Consider the following 19,263-nt stretch of genomic DNA (forward strand, 5'->3'; position numbering starts at 1 on the left):
TACAATGCGTGCCAACTGTGGGCTGCGGTGGGAGCCCCAGGGCCCTCCCTTGGAAGAAGCCTCATCTCACCTGGGCTAGGTGAGGAGTGTTGCTCTCAGCGACCTGCCTCTGTGGCAGGTGATTCTGGCTGGACTGGCTTCTAACTCACCTGGCCCAGGTGCTGTCCTGGAGAGCCTGCCTGATGACCTGCTGCTCTTTCTTTCCTGTGCTGAGCAAAGACTGGCCTAACTGTCCCCATGGACTCACATGAAGTGTGGATGGCCTTGACCCAGCCTCTTCTGAAGATCACTGCTCCAAGTGTGGTTGCAGGCGGGCTGGGGTGGGGTAATGGCTCCTCTACCCCAACTCCTGATCCTGCAGCCTGTGGTGCAGCTCATGGTGACCTCAAGCCTGCCTGTCTCGTCATTTCTGCACGTTTTGGCAGGTGCTAAGCCATGTGGTCACCATCTTCTGTGCAATTCCAGCCACGAATTCAGAGAGCTTCTTGGGAAGAATAGGAACCCTCAATGGGGAAAGCCTTGCGGGTTTGCATCAATAGATGGTGGGTGAGCCCTGGGGGCTCTCAGGGTGGGATGACAGGTGGTTGGCAGACGCCCTCACTTAGTCTTCCTGCAGTGTGCCTGCTGCCCAGCAATCTCATCTCAACCAGTCCCTTAGACGGGTTCTCCTGGGGGCAGCTCCTACTTCACTGGGGACGGGTGGGTTTCCTGCTGGCGTGAATGCAGGTGGCCTGAGCGTGGAGTGGGAGCATCGGCTTGTTTGTGAAGATGCCTCTGAGACATCCTTACTGCAGTTAGTGATGGCCCCGCCTGCAGGACAGATCTGTAGCTCGTAGAAACGAGGTGAGTCACCGGGTGGAGAGGGAGGACAGCTGCTTCCCTCTGAGTGGAGGCTCCAAGGCCATGCAGAGCTGAGTGGGGGACACAGTGGCCGGGGGGTGCGTCCAGAGCACCTCGGTGTTGTGTGCTGTGTGGCAGCGAGGGAGGCCAGTGGCCCTTGGCCCCGCCCACTCTACTTGGTGGCCTAGGACCCTGTCAGATGAGGATGGAGCACCGGCTGGTGGGTCGTCTTGACCAGCTAACGCACCGGCTATTTTGTGCCCCACTTCAACTCCCCGTTCGTGTTTGCAGGCTAACCCCAGAGGTGGGAGAAAGCAAACTAAGATGAGAAAATCTCAAAAGGGAGGTTCCTCTTTTTCTGAATCATAGTTTTTATTTTAGGGGCTAGGGTCCACCTTCCACTTCCTTTACAAGGTGGATCTCAGCCTCCGTGCAGGCCCCTCCTCTGGCCTCGTCAGATCAGCTCTCGTGGCTCCAGCCCCCCTTGCAGTTTGATGGCCTCCCTGCTCTGGCCCTCACCCTTTCCAGACCCCCGTGTCTGGTGGGCGATGGGGGTCTCTGCTGCTGTCTAGATCTTGCATCAGAGTCCATCTGTCTCAGCAGTCTGCTCACATTCTTCTCTGTGCCCTGTGTTGCAGCCACTCCCTGACTCCCCTGTACTCATGTCTGGAATCTGCTTTGCTGCTCCTCCCTTAGTTGTCCCTCCTGTCCCATCCCCTGCCTGGCACTCAGGCACTGACTGGCATTGGGCTCACCTCACACTCAGGCCCCCCCTCACACTCAGGCCCCCCTCACACTCAGCCCCACCTCACACTCAGCCCCACCTCACACTCAGGCCCCACCTCACACTCAGGCCCCCCCCACACTCAGTCCCCACCTCACACTCAGTCCCCACCTCATACTCAGTCCCCACCTCATACTCAGGCCCCCCTCACACTCAGCCCCGCCTCACACTCAGGCCCCATCTCACACTTAGTCCCCACCTTATGCTCAGGCCCCCCTCACACTCAGCCCCACCACACACTCAGGCCCCCCTCACACTCAGGCCCCCCCCACACTCAGGCCCCACCTCACACTCAGTCCCCACCTCATACTCAGTCCCCACCTCACACTCAGGCCCCCCTCACCCTCAGGCCCCCCTCACACTCAGGCCCCCCTCACACTCAGGCCCCACCTCACACTCAGGCCCCACCTTATGCTCAGGCCCCCCTCACGCTCAGCCCCACCTCACACTCAGTCCCCACCTCATACTCAGTCCCCACCTCACACTCAGGCCCCCCTCACCCTCAGGCCCCCCTCACACTCAGGCCCCCCTCACACTCAGGCCCCACCTCACACTCAGGCCCCACCTTATGCTCAGGCCCCCCTCACGCTCAGCCCCACCTCACACTCAGTCTCCACCTCACACTCAGGCCCCCCCTCACACTCAGGCTCACCTCACACTCAGTCCCCACCTCACACTCAGGCCCTACCTCACACTGAGGCCCCCCCTCACACTCAGCCCCACCTCACACTCAGGCCCCACCTCACTCTCAGGCCCCGCCTCACACTCAGGCCCCACTTCACACTCAGGCCTCACCTCACACTCAAGCCCCACCTCACTCTTGGCCCCACCTCATACTCAGGCCTCCCTTCACGCTCAGGCCCCACCTCACATTCATTCCCACCTCACAGTAGACCCCACCTCACACCCTGGCCCCACCTCACTCTCAGGCCCCACCTCACACTCAGGCCTCACCTCACACTCAGGCCCTGCCTCACACTTAGACCCCACCTCACACTTTTCAGGCCTCACTTCACACTTAGGCCCCACCTCACACTTTGGCCTCACCTCACACTCAACCGCACCTCAGAGTAGACCCCACCTCACACCCTGGCCTCACTTCACACTCAGGCCCTGCCTCACACTCAGGCCCTGCCTGACATTGGGCCCGCCTGCCCTGGGCCTCCTCACTCTTAGCCTCTACTCCTGTCCTGTCTGGAGGGCAAGGGGAGGGTGAGGCCACAGCCCTCCCTTTACCAGCCATGTGTCTGGCAGCCCTGGTGGCCACTGCAGCCCACGCAAGGGTCCATGGGTCCTTCAAGGCCCATCCACCTATGCCTGGATCCAGAGATGGTTTCTGTGGTGTGGCTGGCACTGGAGTTACAGCCTGTGTTTGGGACATCGGGGCCACTCCTCGCCTCATGACCTCGGGGAGGTTTAACCTCTCTAAACCTCTGTCTTCTGTCTGTGTGTGGCCTCCAGGCTTGGTTTACATTCTGCCTCTTGGGTGTGGGCGCCCTCCTCCCATAGCCCCCTTGGGGCCCTGCAGTCCTGAACAACTGCCCATGGTGTTCAATAGGTTTTCCCTGGTTAAATTACTTATCTTGAAACCCTTCAGCAATGTAAGATTGACGGCGATGCCTCTCATCGGCGCAGCCCACGTCACGCTGGGGCGTCCATGCAGGGCACATTTCATGTGACAGGTACACGTAGAGAGAGAAGGTGCGTGCATGTGGTGGGGGGACAGTGAGGCTTGTTGTGCAGGCAGTGGAGCCGCTGTGCACTGTGTGGAGCAGGGCATCATGGTGGGGAAAGAGCACCAAGACAGCGTTCAGTAGTTGGTGGAGATTTAGGAGCAGTGTGGGGTCTCTATCTTCCAGGAGGCCTGGGGGGCTGTGCTGGGTGGGCCAGGTGGTGGAGTGGAAGGCACAGCTCTAGAAGGAGCTCAGAGAGGCCAAGGTGAGGTGGTGGGCTAAGGAGGGAGCAGGGACATGGGACGATGAAGTGCAGGCTGCTGTCTAGAATTCCTAGTGTGCGTGAGAGATGCTCATTTGAGAGGCCTCCCAGTCCTGCCTTGGAAATTAGCCAGGAGCTGGGCATGTGCTTCCTTCTCGAGGGCTGTGGGGGCAGTGGGGGCACTGGGCCAGGGCCCCACTGGAGAGCAGTTAGGTGTGTTCCTGAGTGAGGGGCTGACTGTAGGGATGCTAAGGAAGTGACCGTAAATGCCCAGAGATTTACCTCCAGAGATCCTTGCCCTGCATTGTGAGAGTGACAAAATATTGGAAATCACTAAGAATGCCATGGAAAGATCATGGTTATGTGAAAGATACCGTTCTTTGCGGCAGTACGTCCCGCAGTCATTGAAATAGTGACTCTGAACACCTGACAGCCAGAGAGTGTGCGCTCTGTCACACTCCTGGGAGAAGCCAGGTCCTAACTACCTGCTCCAGGATGACAGCCACAGAAAGGCACCACAACGAGAGATGCAAAATGGCCCCAGTTGCTCAGCGGGCCATGGTATGGTGGTGGGTCCTAGGTGACTCACTTTCATGCCTGAGAAGTTGTTGGCAATGTGGCCAGATTACTTTAGTTTTATTTCTTTAAGGGTGTGGACGTTTGGGGTCAGCCTCAGGCCTGGCCTGCTCCGCAGCTCCCCTGCCTGCTGTGAGGGCTGCAGACTGTGGTTCTAGCCCAAGCCCTGGCAGGTCAGAGGCTAGGTAGGTGCAGTGCTGAACCAGCATGTCTCGTTTACAGACAAGGCCTTGGGGAGGTGGAGTGCCAGCTGGGCGGTTATTTCCAAGGCCGAGAGACACTCCCAGGCAGGCTCTCGACGTGAGCAGGGGCCGCGAGCCTGGGCCTGTTTGTCCTCCTTCTGTCTCTGTGCTCTCCACTATCTGCAAGTAGACATTTTCGTGTAATGGGGACTTGTTTCCCCTCAGCTTTAAGGCAGCTGTCAGAAACCGGAAAAGTGAGCCATTTAACGACGTCTAGATCTAAGCATTGAGTCCCAGATGAAAACCACTGGCAATATCGCGACTGCCTTTGAAACTCAGCAGAACACGTATTCGTATATTTAGGTTTTTATGGAGTTCTACGAATGTCACCAGTTGGCCTTTTGTGTCCAGAAAACTCTGTTGTAGTGACCTCTGCCTGTATTTCCCCATGGAAACTTGCAGATGTGAAGGAAGTGGGAGTCAGCAGAGATGCAGGGCTCCAGAACTCCAGCAGCCCGACAGGGGCCTCCCAGGAGTGGCCTGCAGGGTGCAGACGCCCTAAGCCCAGGCCCCGCCTGCCCCCTTGGGGGAGCCGACCTCAGGCACATCGTTTTCTCTGGGCTGCTTCTCCTCCGGAGTGTGTGTTCATGGGGGTGGAGGATGCCACAGCATCGTTCCCCAAATGTGGTTCACCGCTGCACTCCTCCATGGGGAGTGGGCGCCCCTTGGAGGTGTCCATGTGCAAACACTCAGGCTGAGCGCTCTGTTCAAGGCTGCCGGTGTCCTTTCCTGTCCTGCCCTTAGGCTCGGGGTATTCTGGTGGGCACCGTGATCCTCCGAGGGTGGGTCGACAGTGGCAGCTGGAGGACCTGGGGCGTGAAGGAGCCGAGTCACAGGGCAGCGATGACCCCGAGGGGCGCTGACCCTGATGGCCACTGCATGTATTCGGGGTTAGGGGTCTCCCAGAGCGCCAGGGCTCCAGCTCTGGCCGGGGGAGGCTCTGGTGTCGGGTCTGTCCTCACGTGGTGTGCACATGTGTGGGAAGTTGTCAGGCACTGGGCTCATGGCACGGGGTGAGGGAGCCCCCCGACGTGGGTGTGGGGGGCTGGCTGTCTCTGCTGTGGTGAGGTGGGTCCAGCTGGCATGGCTGGCCCTGGTCAGGGCCTGCTGGCTGTGACAAGTGGGGAGCTGGGGAAGTGGCACTGGCTAGGGCAGGAATGTGGGACTCGAGGGCCTGGCAGGCTAGCTTGCCCCCACACAGGCTCTGGCCGGGCAGGGAAGCCAGTTCTCCTGGCTGTCCCCCGCCCGAGGGTGGGCAAGCCTCCAGGGTCCCCACCTGGGCAGGAGCGGCCCAGGCCTGGGGAGGGGTCTCCTGAAGGTGTGTGACTGGGGCTGAGGCAGTCAGGGGTGTTGCCAGGGGGCTTCAGGAGCACAGCCCCCTCTCAGGACCCTTGGAGCACTGGGAGTTCAGGGAGGTCCAGTAGATCATGTCTTGAGCCATGTGGGGCCATCAGACCTTTCTGGTGTTGTCCCACGAGCTCTCCCTCGCCAGTCCCTTGGGCCCTGGGGATGGTGATCCTGGTCCGGACTTTTCCTCTGCTGGCTCTTTAGGCCCAGGCCTTGGTCGGGCTGTACCAGATGCTAGGTCAGTGCACCAGGATGCCTAGTGCACCCTGGGCACATGCATGACTGTCAGAGTGGATGCCTGGGAAGCCCCCGATCCCCAGCGGGGCCAATTGGGGGAGGGGACATAGACATGAGGCGGTTTTATGTTTTTCAATAACTAACCCCCGCACCTTTGCCCTCTAGGTGGTGGCCCTTAACCTCCCTGGCCGAGTCACTGCCAGATGTGGAAATGGCGTCATTGCCACGTGCCAGACCCCCAGTTTGTTTTAAATCCAGTCTCAGACCCTACTCAGAGCTCATTTCCTCCCAGCTCATGAAAGGCTTACCAAGCCCACTGTGTCCTGGAGTGGCTGGGGTGAGAGGGACCTGCCTGCCATGGTGGACATTTGGACCCACCTGCTGCATGGTGCCAGGTCCTCCCCTCTCTGCACCGGCCGTGGGACCCCAGGTACCCACTGTGGGGTGGGGGTCAGCTGCTTGCCCAGTGGACAGGGGGCTGATGAGCGAGCCCAGTCATGCACACCTGTCTGCAGGTGATTCCATCCCATTCTCCACAGTGCCTCTCCCACCAGCTGTGTGCCCAGGTCCACAGGCAATGGTCTGCTTTGAACCATTGCCGCCCCTTCTGGCATCACAGGAGGGGACCTGGGCACCTTTCCCCGCCGCCCTGGCTGTGGATGCCACCTGCCTGCTGTCCACACCCATGTGCCCTGTACCTGGTGGAAGGTCCGAGGTCTGCGTCTCGGCGTCAGTTCTTTATGGAGCCGAGGGGAACGAGGACAGGACTTCCTGCTGGGCCAGCGCGTGGAACAGAGATCACACATTTCCTGTCCTGGGGTTTCTGTTTTCTGAAATCAGGTTGAACGAGGACTGAAAATACTGTTTGAAATGATGTGACCGCTTTCCTGTGGCAGGCATGCTCCTTGGTGTGACGGCTTTGTGAGATGTGGTCAGTCACGGTGAGGCCGATTGCCTGACCAGAGACCACTGGTCTTTTCCCACATCCGTTACTGCTTCAGACGTGTCCTGGATAGTTCCAAGAAGTGTGGGTGTGGTGCCCACACATAAGAACCAGGGGCTCCATGCCGTTCCCGCTCTGCAGTAATTCATGCACGACCTTGCACAAATCACTCTCCTTGGCCTCTGTTTCCATCTGTGAAATGGTCTCGTCTGCAGCAGGCGTTAGGGGCTAGGGCTCGGGAGGAGGCATGTAGGGGACTGGCCTTGCTACTGCACGACTTCTGCCATGCACCCTAGCTCTGTTCCGGGGCTGCGTGACCTGGTCTGCGTGTGCACATGTGTGCACCGTGTCCCATGCCACGCACAGCTCCCGCAAGCCTCAGCCTGCTCCAGAGCCGGTGTCACTTCAGACATGACAGGTCGATGCATTGCCCCTTCTATGCCTGTATCGATCTTGGAAAAGCTGGGGTCCCTCCCACGCGCCCATCTGAGGACGCATGTGAGAGCTGGGAAACAGAATCTCATCAGGCCTCGCCCGAGACAACCTGGAGAGAGAGGTCGGGGAGTGTTGGAAGCAGTAACTGCTATTAAGAACAACAAAAGGAAAGAAAGAAAGAAATAGAACTAAGGGACTAAGGGGAGGATCCCTGAAGTACCTGTGGGGGTTGGTGCATTTTCAGATGTGGTAATCAGGGTACGCTGTTTTGAGAAGGTGACATCTGAGCGGAGCTCCTGGGGGTCAGGCATGAGCCACGTGCTGTCTGGGAAGAGGGCTCCCACCCAGGGACCGCAGGGCAGAGGCCATAAGAAAAGCAGGCCAGGCCAGGGGGACATGAGGAGGTCAGGATGTGTGGGGGCACCGGGCCTGGGCCACAGAGGGCCTTGGGCCCTGGGGGGACTCCGGGCCAGGCCTGTAAAGCAGGGGACAGACCCACTGACCACTAGGCTGCTTGGTCCAGGGGAGCCTGAGGGACAGGAGGAGGACAGGAGTGATGTAGGAGGCAGCTGCCTCGGCCACACAGCAATGGTGGTGGGGTCAGATGCCCCATCTGCTGGAAGGAAGTCCTGCCAGTAGGAATTGCTGATGGTGGAAATGGGCCGCAGGCCTGAGAGGTTTCTAGGGGTCCTGGTTAGCTGAGGTGGGAGAGGCTGCTGGGGTGAGTGTTGGAGGGTGATCAGGGGTCCCACCAGGGCCTGTCCCATGCAGGGGTGAGTAGACAGCCAGCTGGAGTAGCTGAGTGGGCCAGGAGGGGTGTGGCTGGACTGGGGCCAGGCTGAAGGTATTGATTTGGGGTCTTGGGCACGGGGATGGGTCCCAAGTTGAGTGTGGATGAGACACCAGAAGTGAGTGGTGTTAGGGGAGGAGGGGGCCCAGGTGTGAGGCGTGGGTGGACAGACCAGAGGAGGCTGGGGAGGGCCGGGGGAGGGGGCTGGTAGCCCTGAGCAGGTGGGCCAGGCACTGGGGCCGGAGCCTGGGCTCAGGATGCAAAGGCGGCCCTGACCTGGCCACAGACTGCCCAGGGCAGCTGTGGAAGGGAAGGTGGGCTGAAGTGGGGCTAAGTAGGCGTGAGGCCTTGTCGGGAGTTTCACTGTGAAGAGGAGAAACATGGGCAGGGCTGGGGGAGGAAGAGGAGTCAAGAGAGGGGTTTTATTTTCAGGTGAGAAATAATCACACGTTGTAGGTTTGCTGCCAAGGACGATCCTATAGAGAGCGGCAGGTCCCAGCTGGGGGGCAGACGGGAGCCCTGCTGGTGTGGGAGGGGTGAGGGCACTAGCGAGGCGGGCAGAAGGACGTCCCTGAGGGAGGAGGGACAGATGATGACTCCGTTGCAGCTTGAGGAGCATTTGAGGAGCCAGTTGTGCCCTTTAGGAGCCTGCTCGGTGGGGCCGAGGCGTTTCCTTCGCCAGGGCCAGCCGCACACATGGAGCGGGCTTTGACGAGGCGACATTTCCCCAGGTGTTGGACACAGTGGGAGAGGGGCAGGGGACTGTCCTGCTGGGCCCTGGGGTTTCAGCTGGAGAAGGAAGAGAGAGAGCACAGGGCAGGGCGTCGAAGGGCAGGAAAAGGTGGGAGGTTGGGGTCCTGGCAGAGCCCAGGTGTCCAGGGCAGCGTGGGCCATGGGGAGCAGGGGGCAGTGTGGTCCTCAGGGGCCTGTGTGCTGAGGCCAGGTGTGCAGGGCAGGTATCCCAAGGCCAGGTGTGTGGGGCAGGTATCCCGAGGCCTAGACTCCAGGCCGCTGGGCATGTGCCACCCTTGGTAGCTGGGGAGCCTGGCACCTCCCCAGTGCCTGTGTGTCTGGAGAGCCGGGGATGCTAGGGTGGGAGGTAGGACTGGTCACTGCCCAGAAAACCAGTGCGGCTGCCTGCTGTGGGCTCTGGAAGCATTTGCTGGTGGCAGTGGGCAGCGAGAGGCCAGTGCATCCAGCTTGTGCTCGCTGAGACCCCACCTCCAGAATACAGCTGGAGGAGCGTGAGAACAACTGAGGCAGGAGTCTGGTGGGGGAGGAGGGGCCCTGGCGCTCCTGAGGGCGGCATCCCAGGGTGTGACGGCTCAGATTTGCGGTTAGGGAGCAGCAAGCGACAGCTCCCAAGTGGCTGTGGGACCATGAGGAGGGGCCAGGCCTGGTGGCCCTGAGACCCCGAGAACAGGCAGCTGGCACTGGGGGTGCAAAGGGGGGCTGGGTTTCCTCAGAGGGAGGAAGGGAAGAGGGTCCTGGACTTAGGGTGCCACTGCAGCAGGCCGGTCCCCTCGCAACACCGCAAACCCAGAGACCAGGCTGAGGCGTGGGGAGGCCGGGGGGCCACGGGATGCAGCTCCGCCCCGGCCTCACCTCCTGCAGCTCTCAGGGTGCGTGGTGCTCAGCCTCCACCCCAACACATGCCCTTCCCCCAGCTTGGAACCCCCTCAGCTGAGTTTGCCCACTGCTTCTGCCCCTTCTGCTGCCAGCCTGACCCAACACCTGCTCTAGGCCACACCTGTGGGCAGGTGACCTCTGGACACGTGTTCCTGCGCTGTCACCCTCATCACTGATCACTGACTAGGGACCCAGTCGTGAAACATCTCTGTGCCCTGTGGGGGTGTGCCGAGCCTCTTGTCATGGCTGTGACTCGTTGTCATGGCCCTGATCGTGGGGTGTGTGTGGAGGAAGGAGAGGACGGCAGGTGTGCAGGTGGCTTTGCCTTCATGTGGGTGGCCTCCTCTTCTGCCTTGCTGGGGGAAGGTTGGTGGGGCGCATGGAAGCCACCCGGGTGTGTGAACACAGAGGCCCAGGCATGAGGCCCCCCCCCGATGATCTCTGCCCCCCTTCACCTTGCCTGCCATACTCCAACTGTGGGGTGGCCCATGGGGCTCCTTCTCCATGTGAGCAGCTCAAACGGTGTTATTGGGCAGCTGGGTACTCAGGGACCACCCAGTCCGGCCTCAGTTTCCCTGGGGAACCGTCATGGCTAGAGTAAAGGGAAGGTGTGCTGAAGGGGGGTGTGGAGGTGGTGAGGAGATGGGGCTCCTGGGTGGCCCCGCCTGCCTCCACTCTGCTCTCGATTTCTCCCTTGACCAAACTGTCCAGCCTCTGCTGGCCCTGTTGCACCCTCCCCCTGTCTGCCCCTCAGCCCTTCTGACGCACCCAGACCTCAGTGGGGACACCCACCTTCCCTCGTCTCCGCCCTGGGCTGGCCGAGGGCTTGCTTTCTGGAAAAGCCATGTCTGTGGGGCCCATGACCCTGATCTGTGGCATCCTGGCCCCCTGTGCTGAGCTGACCCAGGGTGCCCTGGCCGTTCAGTCGAGTCTCTTGTCCTTCACCCAGCTGTGTGTCCCCCTGAGGAGAGTGACAGCTGAGAGCTCCACTGCAGGGATTCATGGAGGTTGTGGGGGTGCTGGCCCGGGAGGGCATCTCAAGAGGGGTCGTCGCTGCGTCCCAGGAGGATGTGCTGTGTGTTATAGGTTCTAAATGTTCAAAACCTTAAATCGAGGCCAGGAGGGTGCATGTAGAAGCCAAAATGGTTGTGTGACTACTGGGAAGAGAAGCAAGCTTGGTGCGATGACTCACTATTATGTGAATTTTTAGAAATGTGCCCACTACTGTGCCTGTGGGCATGTTAAACACACTCAGTACATGTTTAAATATTGACTACAAAACTGCAATTTGTTATTTCATATATGCTGGTCTTCCCACTGCCACCAGATGAGTGCCTTCGTAAACAGGTTGGCATGAACTGATCTCAAAATACAGCAGACGGTCTGTTAGAGGACAGAAAACACTGGCCTAACCAACGGGGCCCAGCACATGTCCCCTAGGCACAGCCAATGCTGCCATCCATGCCTCGTGAGAGGCTGGTACAGGCGCCACAGAAGCATTTGCTTTCAGCTCTGCACCTGGTTGAAGCATGGAATACTCCAGCTAGGAGAGACCACCCAGATTTAGAGGGACTGGAGATGTTCATGGTTACAGTGAAGAAGTTCAGGGTCACATGGAGATGATCAGGTCACATGGAAATGTTCAGGTCACATGGAGATGGTAGGTCACATGGAGATGATCAGGGTCACATGGAGATGATCAGGTCACATGGAGATGATAGGTCACATGGAGATGATCAGGGTCACATGGAAATGTTCAGGTCACATGGAGATGGTAGGTCACATGGAGATGATCAGGGTCACATGGAGATGTTCAGGTCACATGGAGATGGTAGGTCACATGGAGATGTTCAGGGTCACATGGAGATGTTCAGATCACAGGTCACGTGGAAATGATCAGGGTCACATGGAGATGTTCAGGTCACATGGAGATGGTAGGTCATATGGAGGTGATCAGGGTCACATGGAGATGTTCAGGTCACAGGTCCCATGGAGATGATCAGGTCCCATGGAGATGATCAGGTCACATGGAGATGTTCAAGGTCATAGCGGGCACTGTTTTGATAGGACTTTGGGCCACTCTATCAGATGCCCTCACAGAGGATGTCTGTCCCTCTCTCTGGCGCTCAGAGGTGGCATTTGGGAGGAATGTTTTCCACCCGTGTCTATGTGGATGTAAATGGTGTACCCACACTTCTGTCAGTTGTACATGAGACTAGACTGGCTCTGTTGAGCTTGCTCTCGAGTTCACTCCTCTGTGTTAGGGAGATGACGGCGGTGTACGGGAGCCCTACAGATTCATGTCCCTTGGCTTGGCTCCCTCTCGCCTCCTGTGCGCAGCTTTAATATCTCTAGGTGGACATCACTCCCGACCGCAACCCCATACGTCCATCCTCCCGAGGGCCAGGTGTTTGAGGCTGTCACACACACCTGGAGTCAGGCCAGTCAAACCTCCCCTGTGTGCCCCAGTCTGTCCTCCTCTTCGCCCCACCCCGGCCCAGTCTCTGCCCTCCCACCTGCCCCCGGCCCCCAGTCCATGCCCAGGTGCTGCGGTCTCTGTCCCCATGGCCTCTTGGTGTCCCCTGTCCCTGTCCTGCAGTCAGTGCTCTCCAGCCCGGCTCACCCATCATCTGCTGTAAACTTCCGTCCTGCGTGCCACTGTCTGTGCTGTCCCGTGTGTTGTGTGCAGCACGCAGTCTGTGTGGGGAGTGTTTCTGGTTAATCCATTAGGAGCAGTGACACTTGGAACCTGCAGGAAATGCCTGAGTTTAATCAGATGTAGAAATCCTCCATTTTGCAGTGCCTGAGGGGCAGCTGTTTTGTCCAATGCTTATCAACACCGCAGTCCCAGGGAGGTGAGTGGGCGTCCTCTCTCGCTGTTAGCCGCCTGGGGGCCTCGTGAGATGTGCCGTGGTCCTGCTGGCCTGTGAGAGGTGCCCCTGCCGGGCCCTGGGCCCTGTGGCCACGAGAGGTGGGGACAGACCAGCTGGGGAGGCTGAGTGGGGGAAGTGGTGTCTGATCCTTTCCTGGATCTGCCATGATGTGAGGTCTGCCCCAGGGCAAGTGAGTCCTTCTGCCATCGCTGGTCCCTGTGAAGTCCCCCAAGCTCAGTCCTGGGGGGTGTGGAGTTAAGTTAAGGCCAGTGAAAGCAGGAAGTTGTGAAACACTCTCTTCCTTGTACACCCTACTTTAGCTCATGTGTGTGGCGTCCTTTCCTGGTTGAGCAGATCTGAGCGTCTGAGAGTGGGTCTGAGCTGGCGCCCCAGGAGGAGTCCTTCTCACCTGGGCCCCTTTTTCATTTCTCATCCATAGAAGTGGAGTGAGAACCCAGGGCGCCTGGCAGAGCGCAGGGCTCTGGACGCTGTGTTTTCTTCATCTTCATACATACGTGACAGGTGTTCACTTCATACCCAAATGCCGTCCTTCCTTCTTTTTTTTTTTTTTTTTGTTTTGTGAGGAAGATCAGCCCTGAGCTAACATCCATGCTAATCCTTCTCTTTTTGCTGAGGAAGACCGGCTCTGAGCTAACATCTATTGCCAATCCTCCTCCTTCTTTTCCCCCAAAGCCCCAGTAGATAGTTGTATGTCATAGCTGCACATGCCTCTAGTTGCTGTATGTGGGACGCGGCCTCAGCATGGCCGGAGAAGCGGTGCGTCGGTGCGCGCCCGGGATCCGAACCCGCGCCGCCTGTAGCGGAGTGCGCGCACTTAACCGCTAAGCCACGGGGCCGGCCCTCTTCTTTTTGTTTTTAATCAACTCTCCTTTGCTGCTTCTTTGCAGAGCATTCCATGTAGTCTTTGTGGGAACAACCACTCTCTCTCCACGTTCATATTTTCTAGGTGTAATAGTGTCCTAGGGCTGCCATAACAAATACTGCAGACTGGGCGGCTTAAACAACAGAAATTCATTTTCTCAGTTCTGGATGCTGGGAGTCCGAGATCAAGGTGTGGGCGGGGTTGGTTCCCCCTGGGGCCTCCCTCCTTGACGTGTAGACGGCTGGCTTCTCCCTGTGTCCTCACATGGTCGTCCCTCTCTGTGTGTCTGTGTCCTCATCTCCTCTTGTAAGGACAACAGTCACATTGGATTAGGGCCCATGCTAGTGACCTCATTTTGACTTATTTACCTCTTGAAAGACCGTCTTTCCAAATACAGTCACACTCTGAGGTATTGGGGATTAGGGCTTCCATGTGAATGTTAGGGGGCACACCTTGCATTCTTGCATACTGTTCCATTACCTGACAAGCTTATGGCGTGGATGGGCCCCGCACAGGATGAAGGATGCGCCCGCTGCCTTGGCTCGTGGCCGCGTGAAGCTGACTTTGTGCTGTGGGTCTGGCAGCACGTGCGGCCGCCCTGGACAGCACGGTTATTTTGTGGGCTGGTTGTCGGAGGATGTTTAGGGGCTTCTGCCAAGCTTAGGCCCCCTGTGCATGGTGCTCTGCCTTGTTCTCTCCCTTCCAGCTCGGGGCCAACGCCCTGCTCTTCCTCAGCGTGAACATGTTTGGGGTCTTTGTGAGGATCCTGGCCGAGCGCTCCCAGAGGAAGTCCTTCCTGCAGGCCCGGAACTGCATCGAGGACCGGCTGAGGCTGGAGGACGAGAATGAGAAGCAGGTCGGTGTGGCGGGGTCTCACTCACGGGGACATGGGGAGCACAGAGCGGGGAGCACCAAGCGGCCCAGCCTGGCCTGTCTGGGAGGTGGTGGGGCCTCAGGCCTCGGTTGGCCCCCTCTGCCCTCTGTGGGCTGGCCCTTCCTCTCTCTGGGCTGCATGTGCTTCTGGCCCCCTCGGCAAGTCAGAGGAGATGGGGCAGCTGCGGGAGGATGGTGCCCTGGACATGGAGGTGAAGGAACCGCCACCCTGTCATCCCAGGGCCTCGGTTTACCCATTGGTGACACGAGGTATGGGGCTGTGGAGGAGATGCCAGGAGGCTTTGTGGGACTCGGGTGGAGGCAGAAGCGAGGTGGAGAGCCAGTGCTGCGCGTTTGCTGCCGCTGGAAGGGGCTGAGCTGCTTGAAAGCAACTGACAGTGACATTTGGTTTGCTGGGGGTGGGCATTGGGGCAGGTTGGCCTCCAGATGCAGCCGGAATAGGCTAACTTGGCATTGGTGGCCAACGCGGGTCCTGGCCGGCCTTGGCGCACTGACCTGTGGCCTGAGGGACCCACAGAGGGGCGAGGCTTCTGCTGACCCTGAGCGTGGGGGCGTCTCGGGCACTGTGCCCGTGACCGTGGTTGTCATGGTAGCCCTGCACTAGCAGCTCGGCTGTGAGCCCTCAGAGCACCCTGCCCAGCTCCTGCCATGGTCTGCTGGGGCAGTGGGACTGTCGCCTCCAACCTAAAGGCTGCAGGCTTGGAGGCAGCTGGGCTAGGTTCCCACTGTCCTGAGCCACTGTCAGCCGTCTCCCTGGGCTCATCCCTCGGCACAGTGTTTCCTCATCTGCTGCTGTCCTGGGGCCCAAGAGACTGCTCTGAGAGCTCTGGGCGAGGCCTTTCACTGGGAGAACCTGGGCTCTGCTTCACGACAGTGCTGGTGGCTGAGGCTTATTTTCCTGGGGGTGGGACAGATGGGATTGATTTCTAAATGAGATCCTACCTTGATTGTAGATACAAGGTTAAGTACTGACTGTACATTTAGAAAATGCACACGCATATTTTCATTTATAGATATTATGGTCATACCTAGCATTTACAGTAAAGGTAGGATCTTGCTTAGAAATAGATGGTGTGTGTGGATCTGTGGGGGGGTATGTCTGTGGGAGATATGTGTCTGTGTGTATATTTCTACATTTGTGACATGCATATGTGCAGGTGTGTGTTGTGTGTGCGCATGCATGTGTAGATAGGTGTGCTTTTGTTTGTGCGTGTACACGTGTATGTTTGTGGATATGTGGGGCATGTTTGCAGGTTGTACATGTGCACATGTGCGTATGTGTGCATGTCTCTGTGTGCATGTATATACATGTGTGTGGATTTGCATTCATGTGGACTGTGTGTGTGCATGCCTATGTTTCTGAACGTGTGCGCATGTGTGTATGCTTGTAGATATGTGGGGATATGTGTGTATGTGTGCATGTGTGGGTGCAGATGTGTGTGTATAAGTGTGTGCACACGTGCATGTGTATAAATAGTGCATCTTCTGGGGCTGTGCCCTGCCGCATGTTTTCCAGACCGGGCGTCAGCACTGATGGAGCGTCTCTAGCGCTCTCTGAGAAACACTTGAGCTCAGTGTGATGCTTCCACTCCCAGAAGTGACTCTTTGGAGCCCTCTCCCCTTCACTATACCCCTGAAGGTGACTGGAAAAGTGACTTTTTGGGCCATTGTTATGTGTTTCTGAATCTTCCTTTCCTTTTTCTCCTATTCTCTCTCTCCTTTCTGTCTCCTTTCAAATATCTTCCTTTCCCATCTCCTATTTTTGTCTAATTTCATTTCTTTTCTTGCTGCCTTTCCTGTAGACTACCTCGCTTCCAGCCTTGAAGTATTTTCTAACGCTTGGTGTCCCCTTGTAACTCAAGGTCGGTCCTGTCTGTCAATGCCGGTAGCGATGGTGACGATGCAAGCAATGGCGACGATGCTGGTGATGGCCGTGGGCCACTCTGTGTGCTTGTGTGCTTGTGTGCGAAGATTCTGCAAGGCTGTGTTCTCTCTCTCTGCACCCACGTTCCAGCCCTGGGAATATAGTGGCCACACAGATAGTCCTGCTGTCACGGAGCAGCCACAAGTCTAGCATTTGCGGCTGTATGCATGTCCTTTCACGTGTTTTTACAGCAGCTCCGTGAGCAAGGGTGTGTTTTCTCAGTCCTACAGAGGAGGAAGCCCAGACTCACGGAGGCTCAGAGACATGTCTGAGTTCTTACCACAGAGCTGATGTTCTTAGCATGAAATCTGCAAAATGGTAAATGTCACGCAATCCTGTCAATCCAACTAAATGCTCTGTATTTTCAAGGTTTCACCTTTATGCATATTCTTTTCCCACATCATTGTCATTTTGGTGTATATGTAATTTTATTTCTGCATTTGACTTAACATTTCCCACAGGTATATCCACCCATGTTCTAAACGTAACAGAAGGCAGCTGCTGCTTCTTCCCCTGCACGTGTAACTTGAATGTTTCCAGCATCTGACATTTAGGCATCATGTTTTTAAAAATGTTTTTTCCTCATGAGCGTCTTTATTCACATAGATTTCCTTAGTTACATTTTGAGCAGTGCAAATACAACATTGTTTCTCTCTGTGGGTCCTGGGTATTTTCCAACAAACGTTGTGCTCCATTGTATCTTTATAAGTAATACCTAATTAGGCTCAGCTCTGGGTTGCAGTGGTTCTCTGAGTGGGGCTCAGGGCTGCATCTGATGGGCCTGCCCCTCCCTCCCTGCCTCTCTCTGTCTCTGTCTCTGTCTCTGTCTCTGTCTCTGTCTCTGTCTCTGCTAGGACTTGGTACCTCCTATTTATTCAGATGCTGCTTTCCCTATACTAATGCAGACAGCTGGGTTTTCATGCGTGTTTTCCTCTTGTGTTTCTCTGTGGTGTGCATACTGATCCCTGTGGGTTTGAACGAGCTGCTCACTGTACAGAGGCTGATGCTCCATCAGAGGGATCCCTGTATCCCTGAATCTGTTCCTCTAGCTTTGCTTTTCTTTGTGTAACAATTCAGTCCTTCGTGTTTTCAAACATATCTTTCATTTTCCTATCGAGTTTCATCTGTTGCTTCAAAGCTGAGCAAATGTGTTGGAATATGAAAGTGAGTGAGGTCAGGTCATTTCCATGAGTTCACCTGGTGGGTGAACTTTTTCTGTTGCAGCCTGTGGGGTCACATCACATGACCGCTGTCTCCCTGGGCAGTCTTGTAACTGGCGCTCAGGTCCGTCCCTGCATCTGCTGGCCTGATTTTAGCTTGGGAAGCCTTGTCTCTTTAGGGTGGCAGAGGGGAGTGCTTGGGCTCAGACAGGGCTCAGCCACCTCTTGGGGGCTCTCAAGGCACCAGTGGGCACTCGGTATGTTACAGTTACCCAGGGACTGCCTGGTGAGCCTGGGAGAGCCTTGAGATGGCTGAGGCAACTCTAACCAGCGTGTCAGTGTAAAAACTGCAGTCCCCCGAATTATAGATGAGAGACATCCCGACCATACAGGCTTGTCATGACCTGTCTGCATTTTCATGTTTCAACTCATTAATAAAGGAATTCAATTCAATAGCTGCTTCTAGAGTCTTCTCCAGGCCCTGAAACAGTAACTTGGCACTCTGGGTGATGTGAGGGGATATTGGTGGAGCCACCCCAGTTCTGGGAGCGGATGCTTGGGGTGCACCCCAGTTTTGTGGAGGAGATGCTGGAGATGCACCCAAGTTGTGTGGAGGAGATGCTGGTGAATGCACCCTAGTTATGTGGAGGAGATCTGGGGGTGCACCCGAGTTTAGTGGAGGAGATGCTGGGGTGCACCCCGGTTGTGTGGAGGAGATGCTAGGAGATGTACCCCAGTTGTGTGGAGGAGATGCTGGTGGATGCACTCTAGTTGTGTGGAGGAGATCTGGGGGTACACCCCAGTTTTGTGGAGGAGATCCGGGGGTACACCCCAGTTTTGTGGAGGAGATGCTGGGGTGCACCCCGGTTGTGTGGAGGAGATGCTAGGAGATGTACCCCAGTTGTGTGGAGGAGATGCTGGTGGATGCACTCTAGTTGTGTGGAGGAGATCTGGGGGTACACCCCAGTTGTGTGGAGAAGATCTGGGGGTACACCCCAGTTTTGTGGAGGAGATCTGGGGGATGCACCCCAGTTTTGTGGAGGGGACGCTGAGGAATGCACCCCTGTTCTGGAAGGGGATGCTGGGGGGACACATCCTGATTCTGGGAGGGGACCCAGGGGGAATGAACTCCAGCTCTGGGAGAGGTGCCAGGGGTCTAGCTCTGGAGTGACTACTGTGTGGCGGTAGGTGTGGGCCATCGGCTTCTGCAGAAGTGGGGAGATGTGGACTGGGACTGGAGGGGTTGGGAATGGGGTCATTGAGGGAGGTTGAGTCGGGGGAGGAAAGTGAGCAGAGATGCTGAGCAGGAATGTGCTTGGTGGTTGAGGGGAGCCCTTGAATTTGTTGTGGCCTCAGCGGGAAGGAGACAGGGGAATGTGAGAGAGAGGCCGGGCTTCGCACACTGTGGAAGGTGTGTGCACATGACTGCGTGGTGGGTTTTCCGACATGTATGAGCAGGAAAGAGACCTGGTCAGATGCACATTTGGGGGTCAGTGCAGAGGTAAGGATGTGGAGGTGGGCGGGAGGCAGACGTACTAGGAGTTTGGCGGGTTGTTCTTTCCTCTCTCCCGCGGTGACTATCTACCCAGAGGTGCCAAGGTTGGAGGCTTTGTGAGACAATAGACGATTGTGCTTTAATGCTTGAAGCAGATGTTTCACTTGAGAGACCCAGGAAACATCTCCCTGGGATGTGTCTGTAGGACAGGCTGTGCTGTGCTTGTGTGGCCACCACTGGCCGGTCAGGGTTTGCGGGAGTGGGGTGCAAGAGGCC

General features: G+C 57.2%; 1 protein-coding gene across 4 annotated transcripts in view; it reads left to right on the top strand.

Annotated features, from left to right (window-relative positions):
* The window catches only part of ADCY1 (adenylate cyclase 1), a 153,225-nt gene that overhangs the window by 12,413 nt on the left and 121,549 nt on the right, over positions 1 to 19,263 (top strand). For all 4 annotated transcript variants that reach the window (XM_058534764.1, XM_058534765.1, XM_058534768.1 and 1 more), the window contains exon 2: positions 14,221 to 14,370. In XM_058534764.1, the coding sequence (XP_058390747.1) occupies positions 14,221 to 14,370 (150 nt within the window). The remainder of the gene's footprint in view (positions 1 to 14,220; positions 14,371 to 19,263) is intronic.

The sequence above is a fragment of the Diceros bicornis genome, chromosome 41 (genome assembly GCF_020826845.1).
Source record: "Diceros bicornis minor isolate mBicDic1 chromosome 41, mDicBic1.mat.cur, whole genome shotgun sequence".
Taxonomy (NCBI): domain Eukaryota; kingdom Metazoa; phylum Chordata; class Mammalia; order Perissodactyla; family Rhinocerotidae; genus Diceros; species Diceros bicornis.